This window comes from Cebus imitator, unplaced genomic scaffold (assembly GCF_001604975.1).
Source record: "Cebus imitator isolate Cc_AM_T3 unplaced genomic scaffold, Cebus_imitator-1.0 Scaffold141, whole genome shotgun sequence".
Lineage (NCBI taxonomy): Eukaryota > Metazoa > Chordata > Mammalia > Primates > Cebidae > Cebus > Cebus imitator.
In genome coordinates, this window is record NW_016107456.1 from 3426580 (window position 1) to 3447058 (window position 20479).

The following is a 20479-nucleotide window of genomic DNA, read 5'->3' on the forward strand; positions in this document are numbered from 1 at the left end:
GAACCCAGGAGGCGGAGGTTGCGGTGAGCCGAGATCGCGCCATTGCACTCCAGCCTGGGTAACAAGAGCGAAACTGTCTCAAAAAAAAAAAAAAATCCCTTTCTCCAGGCTCCACCCCAAGTGCCGCCACCCCAAGTTCAGAGGGCCCAGGAACTTGCATATTAGCCTGCAACGCGCTGCATTTGAGTGTGACAAAGTTGTTCCACAGAGTCTTCGTGTACGCTCTGGGAGACAAGGCAATGCTGTCCCCATCCTCACTGTGGGACACAGGTCATCCACCAATGCTGACAGCCCTGCGGGTGGGTGGGTGACCAAGGCCTGTAGGGAACAGCCAATGACAGAACCTGGAAAAGAAGCTGGGGAGGAGACAGGCTCCAGGCTGACAAATCACAAAAGCTCAGGGCATGAGTTAGGTATGGGTTCATCCATGGAACCTGCAAGAGCATAAGGCCCAGCCACATGGGCTGTGGTGTACAGGGTGGGAAGCGCCAAGCCCCCGCCCCTCCTTGGCTTTAGAGCAAGAACCGGGACACTGCCAGGATCAAGCATGGCATGACTGGGTATGGATGGATGGGGGTAGGGGGACCCTAGGTGGCAGCTCCAGAGGGAGAGAGGGATGTGTCTGAGGCCAGACACACCAGAACCCTGGCACCCTAATTAACTCAGTCCCCATCCCTTGAGTTGGCCACATCTTTTGCCCCAGGTGAGGACATGCCCCAAGTCCGCTCAACCTGAGCTCATAGGGATGGCCATGTGTCTGTCCCATGAAACAGGCTGCTGAAAACCTCACTTCCTCATTTAAACCTTCTTGGACTTGGCATCTTCCCTGCTTTAATCCCCAGTGGCTCTTCCCAACCACCTGCCAAGCACTGTGCTCTGTAACTGCTACCACAATTAAGGATTTAGGGCCACAAGGGTAGAGGCTCTGGCCTGTCCCACCCTCCTGCTCAGCGTTGCCCACTGAGGCAAGGGCCAGACAAAGCCCTAATGCACCAACCCATCGTCCTCCTCTGCCCCTAGTCTCTGCCCACTGCCACCCCACCCCATGGCCAAGAGTACTCATAGCTTTGCAGAGATGCCCACTGGATGCAGGGATGAGAGAAATTGCTCAAGGATCACTGGGCCCCTTGGCGGGAACAGGGTCAAAGGCCCAGGCCTGGGCTGTGCAGATAAGGCTGGCCTCTAAGGATGAGCATCCAACATCCTTGGGATTTCTGGGATGTCCCAACATCCCAGAAAGGGCCCATGGGCCACCAGGGAACCACGGGCAGGGCCCAGGACAGAGGTAGAGTCCAGACCAGCACAAAGAGAAAGGCAATTTTATTCTTCCAAAAAAATGCACCAACTGGGGTTGAGCACAGGAGCACCCCTGGCCACGCCCCCGATCCTAAGCAGGGTCTGAGATGAGCCAGGCCTGACCTGGGCTTGGGAGAAGCTGACTGGGCTCCCTGTGGCCTTTGGGAGGGAACACGCAGGCCTGGGTGTGGGGCTTTGCTGTTAGCACCAGGAGCTGCCCAGAGCTGGGCTTGGCGACAGGGCAGCACACGGCCTTGTTGCCTCCACCTGAGAGTCTGGGGAGGGGCTGGTGGCAGAAGGTTCCCTGCAGGAGGTCACCTGAGTGACACTCAAATTCACAGACCCCCTCTGCACCCCCAACCCCTGTAAACATGAGAATGGGCTCGTGACCCGCCCCAGCACCTCAGGACAAGATGAGGGTCCGAGATGTGTGGCTGGGCTTCAGGCGGCCCAGGAGCTGCCGGGCTTTCTCTTGCATGAAGAGCTGGTCCCTGGTCCCCCCGCAGGCCACTGTCTTCCAGGCACTGGACATCTGGGAGGAGACAAGAAGGTCACCACCCAGGCAGGGACTATGTACTCCCAACAGACCCTAGTGACCCTGGCCAGGGAAGGGTGGAGTCGAGACTCCCTTCCCAGAAGCCAGAGCCTTCTTATTCTCTCTCCAGATTCCTGGTGACCCTGGATAAGCCACTCCCTCGCTGTGGGCTTCCTCAGCTGAAAAGCAGGAGGCTGGACAAGGACACATGGCCATGCACTGCCCCCCCACCTGCCAAACACAGCACCAGCATCTCAAGGAGCAGCCACAGCCAGGAGGAGTAGTGAGATGGGTCAGCAGCCTGAGGACGGCCCCTGCCTGAAGGCAGACATGCACTAAGCAAACCAAATACAAAGATAATGCTTAGTAACAAGTGAAACACAGGCATAAAAGAGAGAACCGCTGGGTGTCTCTACGGTTTGTGGGGTCAGTGAAGGCTTCCCCAAGGAAATGGCATTGAGACTGAGAGAAGAGTAAATTAAGCAAAGGCAGCCACAGGAAGGTAGCAGGAAAAGCATCCAGGCAGAGAACAGTCTAGGCAATGGCCCTGAGCTAAGAAGGCTGGCACTGCAGGACCCCCAGGGATGGCCGGCACTCACAGGGGCAGGTGTCGAGAAATGGCTTCGGGGCTTCTGGGCCACTGCTGCCTTCTCAGGCTTGGCCTGCAAGAAGCCCTGGTTGAGCAGGCTGTTGTCTTCTTTGATACCTGATAGGGTGAGGCTGGAGGAGCTTGAAGGGGCAGTTGTTGGCTGAAACCAAAACCCAGTCAAAGAGTCACCTTTTTGCCACAAACTGGTAAAGGGAAGGAAAAACCCGATAATCCCACCCCAGCACCACCACCTGGTTGCTGGGACCTAGAAGAGGATACACACTTTTCTAAAGAACTTAATCCTGCTCTAAAGGTCTTTAAAAAAAAAAAAAACAAAATCAAGTTAAAAAAAAAAAACACCTGTGTGCATTTCAGAGCCTGATTCAGTTATGTCTTAAGACACAGTCAGTTACTTGGGGGCACATGAGCCCTGGGATAGGTGCCATGCAGCCCCCAGGCCGTAATAACATGATCAATAAATGTAGATTATTACTGAGCATTATCGAGTAATAACATACTCAATAATAAATGATGCCTTTACCACATGAAGTCTCAGGAGAAGCCAAGGTTGCTCCTAGTTTTCCTGGGCGCAGAAACATCCACAAGCATCATCAAGATGTGGCTTCCACCCCAAGCACAGCAGAGTTGCATGAAGCATCTCCCAGGCTCTCTGCTCTGCTTGGCACTGGGCCTTCCTGACTTAGGCTTGGCATCCCTTTTATAGGCAAAAAATGGGCTCAGGGAACCTGAAAGATCCCAAAGGGCAGTGATGGTGTCAGAACTCAAACCCAGGCCCACCTGACTCTCAATCTGTGCTCTTCACCTCCTGCAGTGACTTCTTTCTTTGTAGTAATCTGGCTGCAGCGCACATAAGTCCCCAGCCTGTCAGGGATCCCTGGCCAGGCCAAGGTTTCTCTGCAAGGACCGTGAGGGCAGCAGTCTACTTGGAAGATCGGGCAGCGCTTAACCTCTGTTCATGACGCCGCCGTGCCTCTCACTGCCTCCCCACTCTGAGCCAGGGCGAGCCAGCTCACCCCATTGTGGGCAGAGGGATCAGCAGCACAGCATAGCTTCTGCCGACTCAGGCTCTGCACAAGCAACAGCCCCCTTCCTGAAGTCGACCTGACTGTAGCACCTGGCACAGCGAGTGCACTGGCCTGGGGGCCAAAGGGCACCCATCCCAGGGAAGATGTGCCCAAGTTCCTGGCTGTGCCTTAAGACACATCACTAGGCCAGGTGCTGTGGCTCACACCTGCACTTTGGGAGGCTGAGGTGGATGGATCACTTCAGGTTAGGAATTCAAGCCCAGCCTGACCAACATGGAGAAACCTCGTCTCTACTAAAAATACAAAATTAGCCGGGCATGGTGGCACATGCCTGTAATCCCAGCTACTTGGGAGGCTGAGGCAGGAAAACCGTTTGAACCTGGGAGGCAGAGGTTGCAGTGAGCCAAGATCATGCCATTGCATTCTGGCCTGGGCAACAAGAGCAAAACTCTGTCTCAAAAAAAAAGACACATCACTGACCTCACTGACCCTCTCTAGGGTCACTCTCATGAACAGAATGCAAAGGAGGGTGCTGGAGACCCAGAACCATGGGTTTTAAATATATCCTAGCCACTCAACTCTTGCCAAACAAAACCTTCTGTGAGAGACAAGCAGAGCTGCTGACTAAAGCCAGGAGTGGGTGCCCAGACCCACCCTCCCTGCAGAGCCCAGTGTTCCGGAAGCCCAGTTGGAGAAGCACAGACTAACTCCACCTCAAGGGTCCTCTCCAAAACTCAACAGTTCCAAGGGCAGAAGGCTTCCAAGGAGACCTCATCCTCCTGGGAGCAGCTCTGGAGTGGGGTGGGGGTGGCTGAACCCTTACCAACGACAGAGCCTTCGGCAGTGTGGACATCATCAGCTTCACATCCTCATCCATAATGTCAAGAGCCAGAGACTTCCGGACTTTCTTGACGGGGCTCCGACGCACCTGGAGGTTGGGAGATAGGAGGGGGTTAGGGTGGGTGTCAGGATTCCCATGATCAGCACCTTGATGGTCATGGCCATGGATGGTCACAAAACCAGGCCCTGCTGCAGTGCAGACTTTCAGCAAGTCCCAGCTAGTGGGGATCCGCTGTGAGAAGAATGGGGGCACTGGGAAAGTTAGGCCCCATACCCCATTACAAACTGTGCCCAGGGTAGACCCTGTCCTGCCAGGTGCTGCCAACCGTGAGCAGGAACACAGCATGAGCCTCCACCAAAGTGACCTGCCCTCACCCCAAATGGACCACACACAGCCCCTCAAACAGTCCAGCAGAGAATCATCCCAATAATACCTAATATACCACCCACAGGTTTATGGAAGCATAAAACCCTCGAGACAAGCCCCTCTACAAATGCTTAATACAAGGAAGGAATGCGCCATCCCTAACCCTGCACCTCACATAAGTAGGTCCAGGGTCTGCTCCAATACCAGGGAGGGACTCTGAGAACGACAGCCCCCTCCACCCAGCAGCAGCTGCCACGGCTCAGAACCACCACCCCCACCAAGGAGAGGCCAGGGAGTGCCCTGGAGGTGAGGAGCCAAGATCTCTCCACCTGCACACGGGGTGCCAGCCCGAGTAAGTCCCACCCTGGATGACCACCCACCTCCCCTCCTTACCTAACACCCTTGTATATCCCACCATTCCCAGCTCTCCCTTGAGGAGAGCAGTCTGGGGAAAAAGAGGAATACAAATAGACTTGAAGGAATCGCCCACTGTCACGAAAGTGAACAATGCAGTGGAAGGGAGTCTGGCATAGGATGGAGGCTTGGGACAGTCCCTTCCCTGCCCCCTGCCCAGGAGTCCTTGCAGACTCCACCTCGCCTGAACCCATTCCCCCACCCCCAGCTCATGCACCCTGACACTCAGCCTGGCGCCTGGCTGCCTCATCCTGACCGCTGCCTCCATCTGAAGGATTCCCTTGGGACCTCCCTTTCTGTGGCCCTTGGCACCCTGTGAATTCAGTCACGGGTATCTGTCTAGCATCTGGGTCTTAATCGCCGCTCAATCCACCACATCCAGCCCAGCCCCACTTCAGCAGGGTCCGAACACAATGTTGGGTAAGTGAGTGAATCCTTTAAAGAGGAGCAGGGGAGGCTCCCAGAGACAACACTGGCCTTGCCTTACCTTATCAGTTTCCTCAACAACCACCCTGAGAGAGGGGGCAAAGGTGACATGCTGCACCCCCATTCTCCCCAGCGCCTCACTTTCTACTACCTGTCTCCAGACGCCTCCCGCTGCCAGGAATCCAACACTCCCCTGCCCGAGCTGGCAGCGGAGGACTATCCCACTCCCACCCCACTCACCCCGGGCTTCCTCTTCTGCTTGTCGGGCCTGATGTCATCCTCGATGATGAGCTCGATGCCAGCCTCAGAGCGCAGCACCTCCTTCAAGTCCTCCTCCAGGTGAGGGGTCTGTGGCTGTGGGTAGGCGTGCAGTAGCCCATGTGAGATACCACACTCAGACTGCATGTGCGTGGGGCAGTGGGGCCAACCCAGCTGCAGCTGGGCTATCCTGGGTAAGGCAGGAAGGAGGCCTGATGCCAGGATGTTGATCTCACACGCATAATTCACAACCACTAACTGCTGCCTTGGATAAGCAGCTGATGACCTTGATTCCTGGGGTCCTGCCATGGCTGGGAGCAGCCCAGGGACACATAGTAACCCTCCCATAGCCCTGTGCGATAACTGTCATCTTACTCAGGTAGAAACAGAGGCTCAGAGATCAAGAGGCTGGCCCACAGTCACATAGCTGCTGAATTAGGACCCAGACAGCTCAAAGCCCAGGCTCACTAAACCCTTTGTTCCACACTAATGGGGGCTCTCAAACCCATTTCCCTTTCTCAGGGTTCCAAGGACCTCTCCAGCTTCAGGCAGCAGAGAACAGGGGAGGGAGGGTGCTACTAAGAGTGAAAGGTGCGAAGCACAGCAAATGCTCAGGAGTCCCACAAAAAGCCCCTGCATACTTTAATTACAGCTGCCAAGCAGGGTCCCTGGAAAGCCTGCTTGACTCCATCGCAGGCCCAGGGGAGCCTCAGCCCCCAGCCACCTTGGGTTTCACAGGAGGCTCCACGCAGCAGAGAGGGCAGGGGATCCACTGCAGACCCTGTCCACAGTCCAGTGCCTCCACAACCATGCCTTTCTCTCACCCTCCACTGATTTCTAAGACGCCTGCATGTTACAGAAAGCCCAAGGTGCCAACTCCTTTTTTCAGAGAAAATACAACCATCCCATCAACTGGGAAGAGTAGCGGGGAGAAGGGCAGCCTGCACACTGTGGGGAATAACCACGAGGGGCTTTTCAGTGCTCTGTAGGAAACCAGGAGTTGGTCAGAAGACAGGCCAGAGCAGCAACCTGCCACTTCTCTGAACCAGGCACAGTGTTATCTTTGCCTGAAACTGTTTTAGCTATAATGTTTCACATCAGTCTCCCCCATCCTGAGGCTGAGTGTGACAGGATACCACCATGTCTCCAGCATGTGCCTGCACATTCAGCTGCTCAGGAACAGAGGAGGTGATAAGGAACAGCCTCCGTTTCCCCATTTATACTATCAGGATCTCTGCCTCTTCTCAGGAGGAAGAATCAAGTGAGACCTCAGAGAGAAGGGTCCTGTGGATTGAACATGGTTGGATGAACCCAAGAGACCCCACTGTGCAGAGATCTGTGGCAGCGACCACACCACATACCAGGGGCTTCAGGGGTCCGTACTTCTCCAGGGCATTCTTGAAAGGGGTTGGCGTGTGGGGAGTGTTGTCCATGGAGTACTTCTGATCTGGGGTTACAAACCTGCCACGGGCCAGAGCGGGGGAATTAGTGACAAGAAAGGGGCTGACACCAGGCACTCTGCTACCCAGGCTCCACCTTCCCCCAATCTGACCTTTGGCCCCAGCACAGGTTCTCTTCCCATCCCTCTCCCCACCCTGCAGGTCAAAGTCAGGGGCTCAGGGGAAACAGAAGGAACAGGAGAATCTAAGAGGGGCCAGGAGCACCAGAGGGGTGGCAGAGAGCCGAGAATGCTGCTCTGTCACGGTCCAGGCTTGGGACTTTCCAGAAAACAAGGTAGCCCATGGCCACACTTCAGGAACAGTATGACGGGCACGGAGCAAGGCGGGAACCCAGGAAGATCCCATCCCTGCCCAGCTCTCCCTGGAGAGCCTGTGGTAAGCAGGATGATGGCAGCACAATGAGGGAAAGGTGGGGCACAAGGCAAGGCCAGCATCTCCCCAGGTCTCCCAAGAGTTCACTGAGGTGATGGACACACAGAGGGAACCCTTCAGCAGAGCAGAGAGGAACCCAGGACGGTCTGGTCCAGAAGCAGAACTGTAAGATGCTTCTATGAGATGTGGACCCGCCATGGGTGATTTCTGCCTGCCCTTGCAGTGGGGATCAGAAGAGGCACCTCACACCCCAGAGAACCAGGGCTTACAGTACGGGGCTGGGCCAAGCTGGCTGTGGGCAAATGTCAAATGTCAGCTCTGATGGAAGCTACCAGCTTCCACAAACAAGCCGTTATGCTAGTACGTGACCTTAGTCACCTGGAGATGCCACCATAGCTGACTCTCGTGGCATAACCAGGGCATTTAAAGGATGAGAGAAACATCCCAGGTAGCCAGGGACTCGAGTGAAGAGGCCAACTCCTAGACACAGCAGCCTGGGGCCTGGCCGCCTCCACTTCCTGCAGCTGGCCAGCCACTCCGTGGGGAGATAAAAAGCTAGAACAAGCGCAGACCATTCTTTTCTTCCTTCCTCAGCACCTAGAGATTAGGCAGGATCCACAGTCTCTTCCCAAACCCTTGTTATCCCCCACCTGGGACACAGAGATCCCCCTCTGTAAGGAAGAGTGAAGACAGATAAGCAACAGGTCAAATATACACATCTCACAGTTCAAACCACAACTCAAAGAGGGGAATCTGAGCCACTCAAGCATCTCGATGGGACACAGCATTTCTAAGAAACATGAGAAAGTTCCAGAACCTCTCTAATTTGTGGCATTAACAAGGACTAAGAGCACACATGACACATGGCCAAAGGCAGTGGCTCACACCTGCAATCCATGAGAGGATCATCTGAGGCCATGAGTTCAAGAACAGCCTGGATAACACAGAGAAACTCCATCTCTACTAAAAATTTAAAAAATCAGCCAGGCCTGCTGTTCCCTGTAGTCTCAGCTACTCAGGAGGCTGTGGCAGGAAGATCACGCAAGCCCAGAATTTGAGGCTGCAGTGAGCCATGACTGCACCACTGAACTCCAGCCTGAGTGAGGAAGAGAGACCTTGTTTCACAAAAAAAGAGTATATACACACATTAGAAAATGCAAGGAGGCCGGGCACGGAGGCTCACGCCTGTAATCCCACCAATTTGTGAGGCCAAGGTGGGCAGATCACCTGAGGTCAGGAGTTCGAGATAAGCCTGACCAAAATGGCAAAACTGTGTTTCTACTGAAAATACAAAACTTAGCCAGGCTTGGTGGCAGGCACCTGTAAATCCCAACTACTCGGGAGGCCATGGCAGGAGAATCACTGGAACCTGGGAAGCAGAGGTTGCAGCGGGCCAAGATTGCACCATTGATTGCACTCCAGCCTGAGCAACAGTGAAAGACTCCATCTTTGAAGAAAAAAAAAAAAAAAACCCTCAGGGAGAGGCCAGGCACAGTGGCTCACACTTGTAATCCCAGCACTTTGGGAGGCCGAGGCAGGCACATCACGAGGTCAGGAGTTCAAGATCAGCCTGACCAACACAGTGAAACCCTGTCTCTACTAAAAATACAGGCATGGTGGTACGCACTCATAGTCCCAGCTACTCAGGAAGCTGAGGCAGGAGAATGGCTTGAACCCGGGAGGCAGAGGTTGCAGTGAGCCAAGATCGCACCATTGCACTCCTGCTGGAAGACACAGAGATTCCATCTCAAAAAAATTTTTTTTTGTAGAGACATGGTCTCCCTATGTTGTGCCCAAGCTGGTCTTAAACTCTAGTCTCAAGTGATTCTCCCACCTCAGCCTCCCAAGTGCTGGGATTGTAAGAGTGAGCCACTGAGCCAGACATTGGAGACTGATTTCTGACTAAGGGATTCACAAATCTTTTCCCAAAATTATGTATCATCATCAGGGCTAAAATTCCTGAGCTTATTTCTGAATCACAAAATAAAAGTGATTTCCTCCTCCAGCAAATGTATTAAGCAGAGGAATAGATAGTTAAGCAACTGTCTCCATCTGGAATTCAGAATCATGATGACCCAAGTAGGTAAACTTATTTACAAGCACCTCCATGAAAGCAAGTTAGCGAGCAACCTGTACAGGCTTCCAGACAGAAAACGCTGTGCTCCGTAAGCTCAGCAGGAATGTGGCCTCCACTCCTGACAGAGAGAGTGGGACACTTTCGTCCTGCACATAGGCTGCTCAAACACAATAAATTTGCACTTGAAACCTTACAAAGGGGAAGAGATTATGTTTTTCAGGCTAATTTGGACTATCTATTTTCCTAAGATAGAAAATTATGAAATGCAGGCCAGGTGCAATAGCTCACACCTATAATCCCAGCATTTTGGGAGGCTGTGGCAGGAGGATCACTTGGAGGCCAGTTTAAGACCAGCCCAAGCAAAGTAGCAAGACCTCGCCTCTTAAAAAATTTTAATTAGTTGAGCATGGTGGCATGCACCTGTAGTGCCAGGTGCTTAGGAGGCTGAGGCAGGAGGATCACAAAAAAGGAAACTATTAAATTAAAAACTACAAATGAGGAAAAGCAAAGGTGGAGCCCCAGACAATACTGACAAAAATGGTAAATCGTGGTGGCCAGAAACGAGAGGGCTTCCTTAAAACAGTCTCCAGTGGTATTCCAAGGGTGCTCCCTCCCCACTGTTCCACCAGTGGTCCTGAGGCCCATGGTGTGGCATTGCTGAGGGAGAGGAGAGGAAGGTGGGGGGCAATGCAGCACTCACGCAGCATGTTTCTGGTGCAGGGGTGTCTTGTCCCGGTGCAGTGGTGTGGTGACCACCACCTTCTGGCTACACACTGGGGTGGATGTCAGTGAGGGGCTCTCCAGCTCCAATGTGTCCTGTTTATTCCAGAAGTTCAGAAACTGCCGAAGAAGAGAGAGGGAACAAGACAAAATGATAACCTACTTGTGGACTCCTGAGGCCTCAGCGGGTCATGGGAAGAGACAGACCCTTGAGTCCCTCCCCCAGAACATCTGCTCTCTGACACTGAGGTCCCCTCCTGACCCATCAGACACTAGAGGACAAGGACTGAGACAGATCGATGGCAGGAGGCCACCAAGCAGGTTCACATAGACCTCTGCACTTCTGTCACCCTAATACTAGCTTTTGCCATCTCTACCCTTGAGTGTTGACAAGGCAGTTAAAGCACAGGAAGCCAACTGCGGGAGAGCGACTCCTTCACAGAAGAAATAAAACTAGCTCTGAACTGACCTGTGAAGGCACAGGGAATGTGAGGGCTGTAGTGATGCTGGTGGCAGAGGGGTTACCAATTAGAGAGCACCTTCTCTTGCCAGGGCTAAGCATTTCACACAAATAATTTCATTTAGTTCCCACAAATCCTGAGACACAGGCACCATTACTATCCCCTTTTACAGATGAGAAAACCAAGGCTTAGAGGTTTTGAGTCTTGTGCTGAGTAATAGAGGTGAGACTCATATCTAGATCTAAGTCACCATCCATCCATCCTTTGAAGCACCACCCTCTCTTCCCTTCCTGCCCTGAAAGTGCTATAATAGAGAGCCATCTGCAACCCTCAGGGCCTCTACCCTAAATGGGGTCTCTGGAGCAGGGCGGCCACTGCACTCCATCATCCTGAGCTTCCCAAATAGCAGCTCAGGGCCCCAGGGTCTTCCTTCTCCCGCCAGCAGCCCTCACTTGGAGCATGTTAAAGGCTGACCTGCGTCTCCCTCAAATTTACATCCTTAAGTCCCAACTCTCAGCACCTCAGAGTGGGACTGTATTAATACTTGGAGACAGGGCCTTTATTTTTTTACTTCATTTTATTTTATTATTATTTTTTTTAGAGATGGGGTTTCAGGCCAGGCGCGGTGGCTCAAGCCTGTAATCCCAGCACTTTGGGAGGCCGAGGCGGGTGGATCGAGACCATCCTGGTCAACATGGTGAAGCCCCGTCTCTACTAAAAATACAAAAAATTAGCTGGGTGTGGTGGCGTGCATCTGTAGTCCCAGCTACTCAGGAGGCTGAGGCAGGAGAATTGCCTGAACCCAGGAGGCGGAGGTTGTGGTGAGCGAGATTGTGCCATTGCACTCCAGCCTGGGTAACAAGAGCAAAACTCCGTCTCAAAAAAAAAAAAAAAAAAAAGAGAAAAGGAGATGGGGTTTCACCATGTTGGCCAGGTTGGTCTGGAACTCCTGACCTCAGGTGATTCACCCACCTCGGCCTCCCGAAGTGCTGGGATTACAGGCGTGAGCCACCACACCCGGCCGAGATAGGGCCTTTAAAGGGGTAAGTTAGGCTGGGCTCAGTGGCTCACCCCTGCAATCCCAGCACTTCGGGAGGACGAGGTGGGCAGATCACCTGAGGTCAGGAGTTCGAGGCTGGCCTGGCCAACATGGTGAAACTCCATCTCTACTAAAAATACAAAAACTAGCCGGGCGTGGTGGTGAGCACCTGTAATCCCAGCTACTCGGGAGGCTGAGGCAGGAGAATTGCTTGAACCCCAGAGGCGGAGGTTACAGGGAGCCGAGAGTGAGACAGAGTAAGACTCTGTCTCATAAATAATGTGGTAAGTTACAGGCCGACAAACAAGGTTAAACCACCTCTACTAAAAACACAAAACTTCAGCTGGGCGAGGTGGCTCACGACTGTAATCCAGGCACTTTGGGAGGCTGAGGCAGGCGGATCATGAGGTCAGGGGTTTGAGACTAGCCTAGCCAACATAGTCAAATCCTGTCTCTATTAAAAATACAAAAAATTAGCTGGGCATGATGGCAGGTGCCTGTAATCCTAGCTACTCGGGAGGCTGAGGCAGGAGACTCACTTGAACCTGGGAGGCAGAGGTTGCAGCAAGCTGAGACCACACCACTGCACACATACCCACCCAGGCAACAGTGCGAGACTCCATCTAAAAAAAGACACAACAAAAAACAAAACAAAACTTTACCAGGCATGGGTGGCGGGCACCTATAATCCCAGCTACTCAGGAGCCTGAGGTGGGAGCATTGCTTCAACCCAGGAGGTGGACACTGCAGTGAGCTGAGATCATGCCACTGCATTCCAGCCTGAGCAAGAGTGAGACTATATCTCAAAAAAATAAAATAAAATAAAGTGGTAAGTTAAAGTCATTAGAGTGGGCCCTAATCCAGTAACTGGTATCCTTATAATGTTACAAAATAGGAGGTTTTAAAAGACAATAGATTAGGACACAGGCAACCATGTGAAAACACAGCATGAGCCAGCATCTACAAGCCAAGGAGAGAGGCCTCAGAAGAAACCAACACTGCTAAATTTGTTGTCAAAGCCACGCAGTCTGTGGTACTCTGCTAAGCAGCCGGAGCAAACCAATACAGGGTCCCTTTCAAAATGCCACTAGCCATCCTGACCCGTGATGACAGGGTCGCCTCCTGCACCAGGCCACCTCAGAGCCTTGCTCTCTCCCACAACATCACGAGAAGAGCAGACCTAACGAGAGCCAAAGACCTAGGTTATACCTAAGCCCACCAAGGCCCTGCGCCACCCACCACTCCTAGCCCTGAACTCCACACCTCCACTCTGCCCTTCCTTTTCTGTGCCTTTGGTCAAGGTGCTCAAGGAGACCCAGCCCAGACACTGTCTCTGCAGGAAGACCAGGTGCCTCCCACGACCTTTATCTCAGAGAGACCCTGGCACCCGTCCCCGGCTCCCCTGAGGCTCTGTGGTGCCTAACAGAGCACCCAGGAGCAACACCTGTAACAGTGAGTTCTCAGTGACTTTGCAATTGCTATCACCATGGCACCACCCACACTCTATTCTGATTAATACATTACAAGCCTATCCTCAGCACTGGCTATATCCCAGGTCTTCCCAGCACTGGGGACACCCTATCATCTTCATCTTTGCTCCCCAATGCTAGCAAGTCTGCTATGAAATAGGTTCCATAAATGGACTGAACAAACAGTTCTTTTCTTCCCCTTCATTACCCAGTTACCACCATCCCCCTCTTCCTCCTCTCCTCCTGGTAGTCTTCCTGGACTTGCCCACACTAGATACATGTATGCAGCACCATAAGCCTTCTCCTTCATCCTGCCTCTCACATTTCTGGGTCTTGTTTAGTTAACTAGTCTTCCTATCAGAGCCTAAGCTGCATGAGGGCAGAGCCAGGTCTGGTTTGCTCACCCATGCCCCCAGCACTGAACACCAGGTGTCTGTACCGACCCAATAAATAGCCAGAGTGGGGTCCACGCACCTGGGAGGGTGAGAAGGGCAGGGTCTTAACAGGTGTGCTCTTGGGGGTGAGGCTGTTACAGGAATCCAGGAAAGACAGACTGGTGCCATTCTCAGTAACAGGGGACAGAGCCACACGCCTCTTCCTCTGCCGCTTGAGCACTGAGGGCGGCGTGCCAATGCCGGAGCCCCCAACTTCAGTGCTGGGGGAGATGGGGATCAGCTCGCCCCGGCTGCTCCGACTGAGGTCCGAGATGGTGTGGCCATCCAGGCGGTACTCGGTCACGCTGGGCACTGGGGCAGCAGGCTGGCGGAGTGGCAGGACCTGCTGCTGATGTGACGCTTGCGGCTGCACCAGGTTGTTGTTGATACTGTCCTCTGCAGATGGCTCCTCAGGGAGGTCAAATTTACTCAAGTCACACCAAGCATCGGGGTCCTGTCCAGGGAGGGAGGTTAAAATTGCAATTACTCTCCTTTTAATACAAGAGGATTTGTCCATTAAGGGAAATATGTAAGTGTCAAGTATAAACCTACAGCCCAGGACTAATCATTAATATCTCACACATTTCCTCAGAGTTTTCTATGACTGTACATCTATATTTTCATACATTCTTTTTTTCCTTAAAAAGACAGGGTCTCTGTTGCCCAGGCTGGAGTACAGTAGCACAATCACAATCACAGTTCACTGCAGGCTTGAATTCCTGGGCTCAAGTGATCCTCCCACCTCAGCCTCCTGAGTAGCTGGGACTACAGACATGTACCAAGACTCTTGGCTAATTTATTTCTTATTTTCATTTACTTATTTATTTATTTATTTAGATGAAGTCTTGCCCTGTCACCCAGGCTGGAGTATAGTGGCGTAATCTCCACTCACTGCAACTTCTACCTCCTGGGTTCAAGCAGTTCTCCTGCCTCAGCCTCCCAAGTAGCTAGGACTACAGGTGTGTGCCACCACACCCAGCTAATTTTTGTATTTTTAGTAGAGACGGGTTACGGATTTCACCATATTGGCCAAGCTGGTCTCAAACTCCTGACCTCATGACCCACCCACCTCAGCCTGCAAAGTGCTGGGATTTCAGGTGTGAGCCACCGTGCCTGGCCTTGGCTAATTTTTGTAAAAGCTTTTTTATAGACAGTGCTTCACTATGTTACCCAGGCTGGTCTAGAATTCATGGGCTCACATGATCCTCCCAAAGTGCTGGGAGCATAGGCATGAACCACAGCACCACACCTGCCCATTATTTTTATAGAATGAAATACAGAGCATTGAATGGGATGTCGCTCATCATTGGTACCTCCTTGGGGCAGCTCACAAAAGTTGTTTCCAATCCCTACAATTCTCCTAGGGAAGTCACTAGCCATCCTGACCCATGATGAGCTTTCGCTTTCATACCAAGGAAGATGAGCTAAGGGGATTCGGTCTCCCTGAAGTTACTCAGCTTCTAAGAAGCCCGTGAATCACTCCAGGTTTTCCCTCTTTGACTCAATAAATCACAACACAAACCAAAAGTCTTCTGGACACAGAGGCTTCCACTTTGGTCTGTGGGGATCTGGCCTCTGAGTGGATCCCAGTGCTAATGGCAAGCTCTGGTTCCCAGGACTTACAGGAGCCTGGGACAGTTCACTCCCAAAGGTGAAGGCCACCTGGGGGCAGGTCCGACCTCAGGCCCACACCCCAACCTGAGGGTGGTCCCAGCACTGCAGGCGTCTGGTAGACGAGAAGTAGATCCTACAAGGACCACCTGGAGTGGACAGAGCAGGGAAGGGAGGACGGAATTTCCACACATGCAGTAACTCCCCCAAAAGATGAAGAAGATCATTGTGGAAATAGCCTGAGTGTTGAGCCAGACAGCAGGGTCTGACTGCTGTTCCCGGAGGGCACCAGCTGTGTGACACTGGTCAAGTCTCCTGGCCTCTCTGAGCGTGGGGTGCTCACTACCCACCTCACAGGTTGTCAAAGACCAATGAAGAACCCACACATTAGGTAGCAAGTGAAGGGCCTGGCATGTGGCAAGCACTCAAATGTTAGGTACTGTCATTACTCATTAAGCATCAGGTACGACAATCAGTGGGTGCTCAATACAAGTGAGCTGTGCCTGGCAAGCAAAAGGAAACAGAACGGTCTGAGGTAAAGGGAGGTGATGCTGTGGTACACAGTGTGCCAGGCATAGAGGGATCGACTCTCATCTTAGCACTCCCCTCAGGGCTGGCAGGAGAGATGGCATCCAGTGCTTGCCTCAGAGCTATGCTGAGAATCCACGAATGTGCTGGTGCCTGTCAAACTCCTCCGAAACCCCCTGGAGGTGGAGGCACCACAGACAGACCCTGCAGCTGGTTGCGGTCCCAGCCACTGGGGTCAAGAGGTGAGACCTAGAGTGAAGGAGGGCCTGAGCAGATGGCTCTCCAATCCTCTATCAGGTAATAGCGGGAGCACAGCATGGCAGTCAAGACCACCAAGCATACTTGCTGTGCAACCCTGGGTATACTACTTGACCTCTCCCAGCCTCAGTCTCACCTATAAAACAGGAACGACACACCTCACAGGATACCATGCAGACTGTATGTGAAGCTCAGAGCCCGGCAGTTAGTAGATGTTCTAGGACAGCAGACACTCACGTGGGAAGGCGAACGCGGTCCCTCATACCGAACTCCCCACCCCAGTGACCAGGCCTCTGGTCTTCACCTCCCAAACCCCACTCTACACTGCAGGCCTGGCCAATGCAGCCAGAAGCTGGGGTGTCGCACCAAGAAGCCCTCCTCAAAGGACACAACCCCACAGCCTACACAGTAACCACAACACGGGCTCAATACCTGCCCCACCCCGAGTAACCTGAACCCACTCACCACTCCAAGACCAGAACCAAGCCTTGGCACTTCCTGGGGACCTCTTCAGGGAGGCCCAACCATGTGTAATGTCACAAATACCACGCTGTCCTGTGCTGTCACCTGCCAGTCAACCTTTAGGGCTCAGTGCAGTGACACCTCCTCTGGGCAACCTTCCCACCCCACCCTGTGCCATACATAGAAGTCATATGCCACCACAAACTCCACTGCACACACTGGGAGCTCCCTAGGAACAGGGACTGCATGGTGACAACCCTGGTGTCCCCAGCCCTCGAGTCAGGGCTGGCCACTCAGCATGAAGTCAGTAACTGTTAGCGACAGAATGGGCAAAAGGATGTGGGCCCGCAAGAGAAGCACTTCCTACCAGGAGTGCTCTGTGCAACTGCGAAGTGCTGCGACCAACATACCGATTCAATCAAGTCCAGGGCTTCAGAGAGGCTAGAACCCACGGCAGGGATGAGGAGATTTGTAGCCTCCACCACCCACTTGTAGGGCAGGCTCATTTCCGGCGGGGAGCCTTCCTGGTCCTCACGCTTCGGGAATTCCTCCAAGGGCTCTGGTGTTCGCACTGCATCCAGATCTGTAGGGATGGGCTCCTGCTCCTTCCAAGTGGTGGCTGCTGTAGGTTCCTCCTCACTGCTTTCCTCCTCCTTCATGGTAGGAGGGCCAGAGGGCCAGCTGGTCAGAAGGCTTCCCTGTAAGACACAAGAATACATAATTTGGATTTCACTGAGATATAGACTATACAGTAGTTGCCAGCTACAACACACAACCTGAATCTAAGAAGGAAACTCCAATGAACTCAAATAGACAAACATTCTACAAAAGAATTAGCCACACCATCTACTTCAAAATTAAATGCAATGTCTGGTCCTAGACCACATTATGGGCAGGAAAACATGGAATAGAAACTGTAGATAAGCATCCTAAATTAAGCTTAAATTCCCTGTACTGAATTTAACTTTGCCGTGTTTATGTAAGTGAATGGCCTTATTCTTAGGAATATATGCTACGTAACTAACTCTCAAAGGGCTCAAATGAAAGAAGTAATACACAGAGGTTGGGTGCAGGGGTTCACACCTGTAATCCCAGAACTCTGGGAGGTCGAAATGGGTGGATCACCTGGGGTCAAGAGTTCGAGACCAGCCTGGCCAACATGGTGAAACCCGGTTCCTACTAAAAATACAACAACAACAACAAATTAGCCAGCCATGGTGGCAGGCACCTATAATCCCAGCTACTTGAGAGGCTGAGGCAGGAGAATCGCTTGAACCTGGGAGGAGGAGGTTGCAGCGAGCTGAGATCGCACCATGGCACTCCAGCCTGGGCAACAAGACCAAAACTCCGCCTCAAAAAAATTAAAAAATAAACTTTTAATGCTTAAATAAAAATTTTAAAATTAGATAGAGGACCAGATGCTCATGCCTGTAATCCCAGCACTTTGGGAGGCTGAGGCAAGAGGATCCCTTGAGTTCAAGAGTTCAAGGTTGCAATGAACTATGATCACACCACTGCACTCCAGCCTGGGCAACATTGCAAGACTCTGTCTAATAAAAAGAAAAACTTGGAGAGGGGGAGCTTGGGGAAGTGTCTCACACCTGTAATCCTAGAACTCTGAAAGGTTCAGGGAAGAGGACCCCTTGAGTTCATGATTCAAGGTTGCAATGAGCTGTGAGATCACACCACTGCACTCCAGCCTGAGGTACAGAGCAAGACCCCATCTCACAAAAAAAAAAAAAAAAGGAAAAAAAATAAAATAATTTTTTTAAATAAATTTTTATAAAATTTCACAAAAAAAAAAAAAAACAAACAAAAAAAAAAAAAAAAAAAAAAAAAAAAAAAAAAAAAAAAACGCTGGGGGTGAGGTAGCTCACTCCTGTAATCCCAGCACATTGGGAGGCCGAGGCGGGCGGATCACCAGATCAAGAGATGGCGACCAACCTGGTCGAGATGGTGAGACTCCATCTCTACTAAAAATACAAAAAAAATTAGCTGGGTGTGGTAGTGTGCACCTAGAATCCAAGATACTCGGGAGGCTGAGGCAGGAGACTCGCTTGAAGCCAGGAGGCAGGGGTTGCAGTGAGGCAAAATTGCACCACTGCACTCTAGCCTGCTGACAGAGCAAGACTCAATCTCAAAAAAAAAAAGCCTGGGTACAGTAGCTCATGCCTGTAATCCCAGCACTTTGGGAGGCCAAAGGGGGCAGATGGCCTGAGGTCAGGAGTTTGAGACCAGCCTGATCAACATGGAAAAACCCCTTCTCTACTAAAAATACAAAATTAGCTGAGTGTGGTGGTACATGCCTATAATCCCAGCTACTCAGGAGGCTGACATTGCAGTAAGCTGAGATCAGGTCACTGCACTCCAGCTTGGGCAACAAGAGCAAAACTCCGAACACCACCCCCCAAAAATGAACAAACAAAAAGTGAATTTTACTATATGTAAATCATACCTTTATATCTTTGTAAGATAAAGAAAAAAATCTACCAGACTGGGAAAAAATAGTTACTACATGATAAAGGAGTAACATTCTTAACATACAAATAAAATCTACAAATCAAAAACAAGACAAAAAAAAAGGAAGACCAAGGCAAGTAACAAATTAAGGGGCAATTTGTTACTCACCCTCATTAGTAAAAGAAATGAAAACCAAAACATACTGTACACCATAAATATATACAATTCCTTTTTCTTTTGTGGTTTATTTTTTTTGAGACAAAGTCTCTCTGTCGCCCACGCTGGAGTGCAGAGGCACACTCTCAACTCACTACAACCTCTACCTCCTAGGTTCAAGTAATTCTCATGCCTAAGCCTCCTGAGCAGCTGGGGACTACAGGTATGCACCACCATGCCTGGTTAATGTTTTGGTTCTTTTGTTTTGTTTTGTTTTGTTTTTTTGAGACGGAGTTTCGCTCTTGTTACCCAGGCTGGAGTGCAATGGCGCGATCGGCTCACCGCAACCTCCGCCTCCTGGGTTCAGGCAATTCTCCTGCCTCAGCCTCCTGAGTAGCTGGGATTACAGGCACGCGCCACCATGCTCAGCTAATTTTTTGTAATTTTAGTAGAGGCGGGGTTTCACCATGTTGACCAGGATGGTCTCGATCTCTTGACCTCGTGATCCACCCGCCTCGGCCTCCCACAGTGCTGGGATTACAGGCGTGAGCCACCGCGCCCGGCCCTTTTGTTTTGTTTTTTTAGACAGAGTTTCACTCTCTCTCTAGGCTGAAGTGCAAAGGCATCAGCTCACTCACTGCAACCTCCGACTCCCTGGTTCAAGGGATTCTCCTGCCTCAGCCTCCCAGGCAGCTGTGATTATAGGCACGCACCACCATGCCCAGCTAATTTTTGTATTTTTAGTGGAGACGGGGTTTCACCATGTTGGTCGGGTCAGGCTGATCTTGAACTCCTGACCTCATGATCCGACCCCCTTGGCCTCCCAAAGTGTTGGGATTACAGGCATGAGCCACCTCGCCAGGCCAATTTTTTATGTTTTTAGTAGAGACGGGGTTTCACCAGTATTGGCCAGGCTGGTCTCAAAGTCCTGGCCTCAATTGATATGCCAGCCTCAGCTTCCCAAAGTGCTGGGAATACAGGCATGAACCACCATGCCTGGCCAACACATGCAATTTATTTGTCAATTATATCTTAATAAAGCTGGAAAAAAAAAAAAAAAGATCAACTCCAAAGTAATTCAATTAAATTAAAATAAGAACATGTAATGAATTTGTTGCTTATTAAAACTGGCAAAGATGTTTTTTATGGCCGGGCGCGGTGGCTCACGCCTGTAATCCCAGCACTTTGGGAGGCTGAGGCA

At 51.6% G+C, this 20479-nt stretch overlaps 1 protein-coding gene across 1 annotated transcript in view; it reads right to left on the reverse strand.

The window, feature by feature from the left end:
- Positions 1 to 1303: 1303 nt before the first annotated feature.
- The window catches only part of MYBL2 (MYB proto-oncogene like 2), a 52160-nt gene continuing 32984 nt past the window's right edge, over positions 1304 to 20479 (reverse strand). The window contains exons 6-13 of the mRNA XM_017542202.2: positions 17073 to 17424; positions 13844 to 14257; positions 10381 to 10520; positions 7133 to 7232; positions 5754 to 5867; positions 4290 to 4394; positions 2431 to 2580; positions 1304 to 1828 (exon numbers count right to left, since the gene is read on the reverse strand). Of these exons, the coding sequence (XP_017397691.1) occupies positions 1700 to 1828; positions 2431 to 2580; positions 4290 to 4394; positions 5754 to 5867; positions 7133 to 7232; positions 10381 to 10520; positions 13844 to 14257; positions 17073 to 17424 (1504 nt within the window). The 3' untranslated portion in view covers positions 1304 to 1699. The remainder of the gene's footprint in view (positions 1829 to 2430; positions 2581 to 4289; positions 4395 to 5753; positions 5868 to 7132; positions 7233 to 10380; positions 10521 to 13843; positions 14258 to 17072; positions 17425 to 20479) is intronic.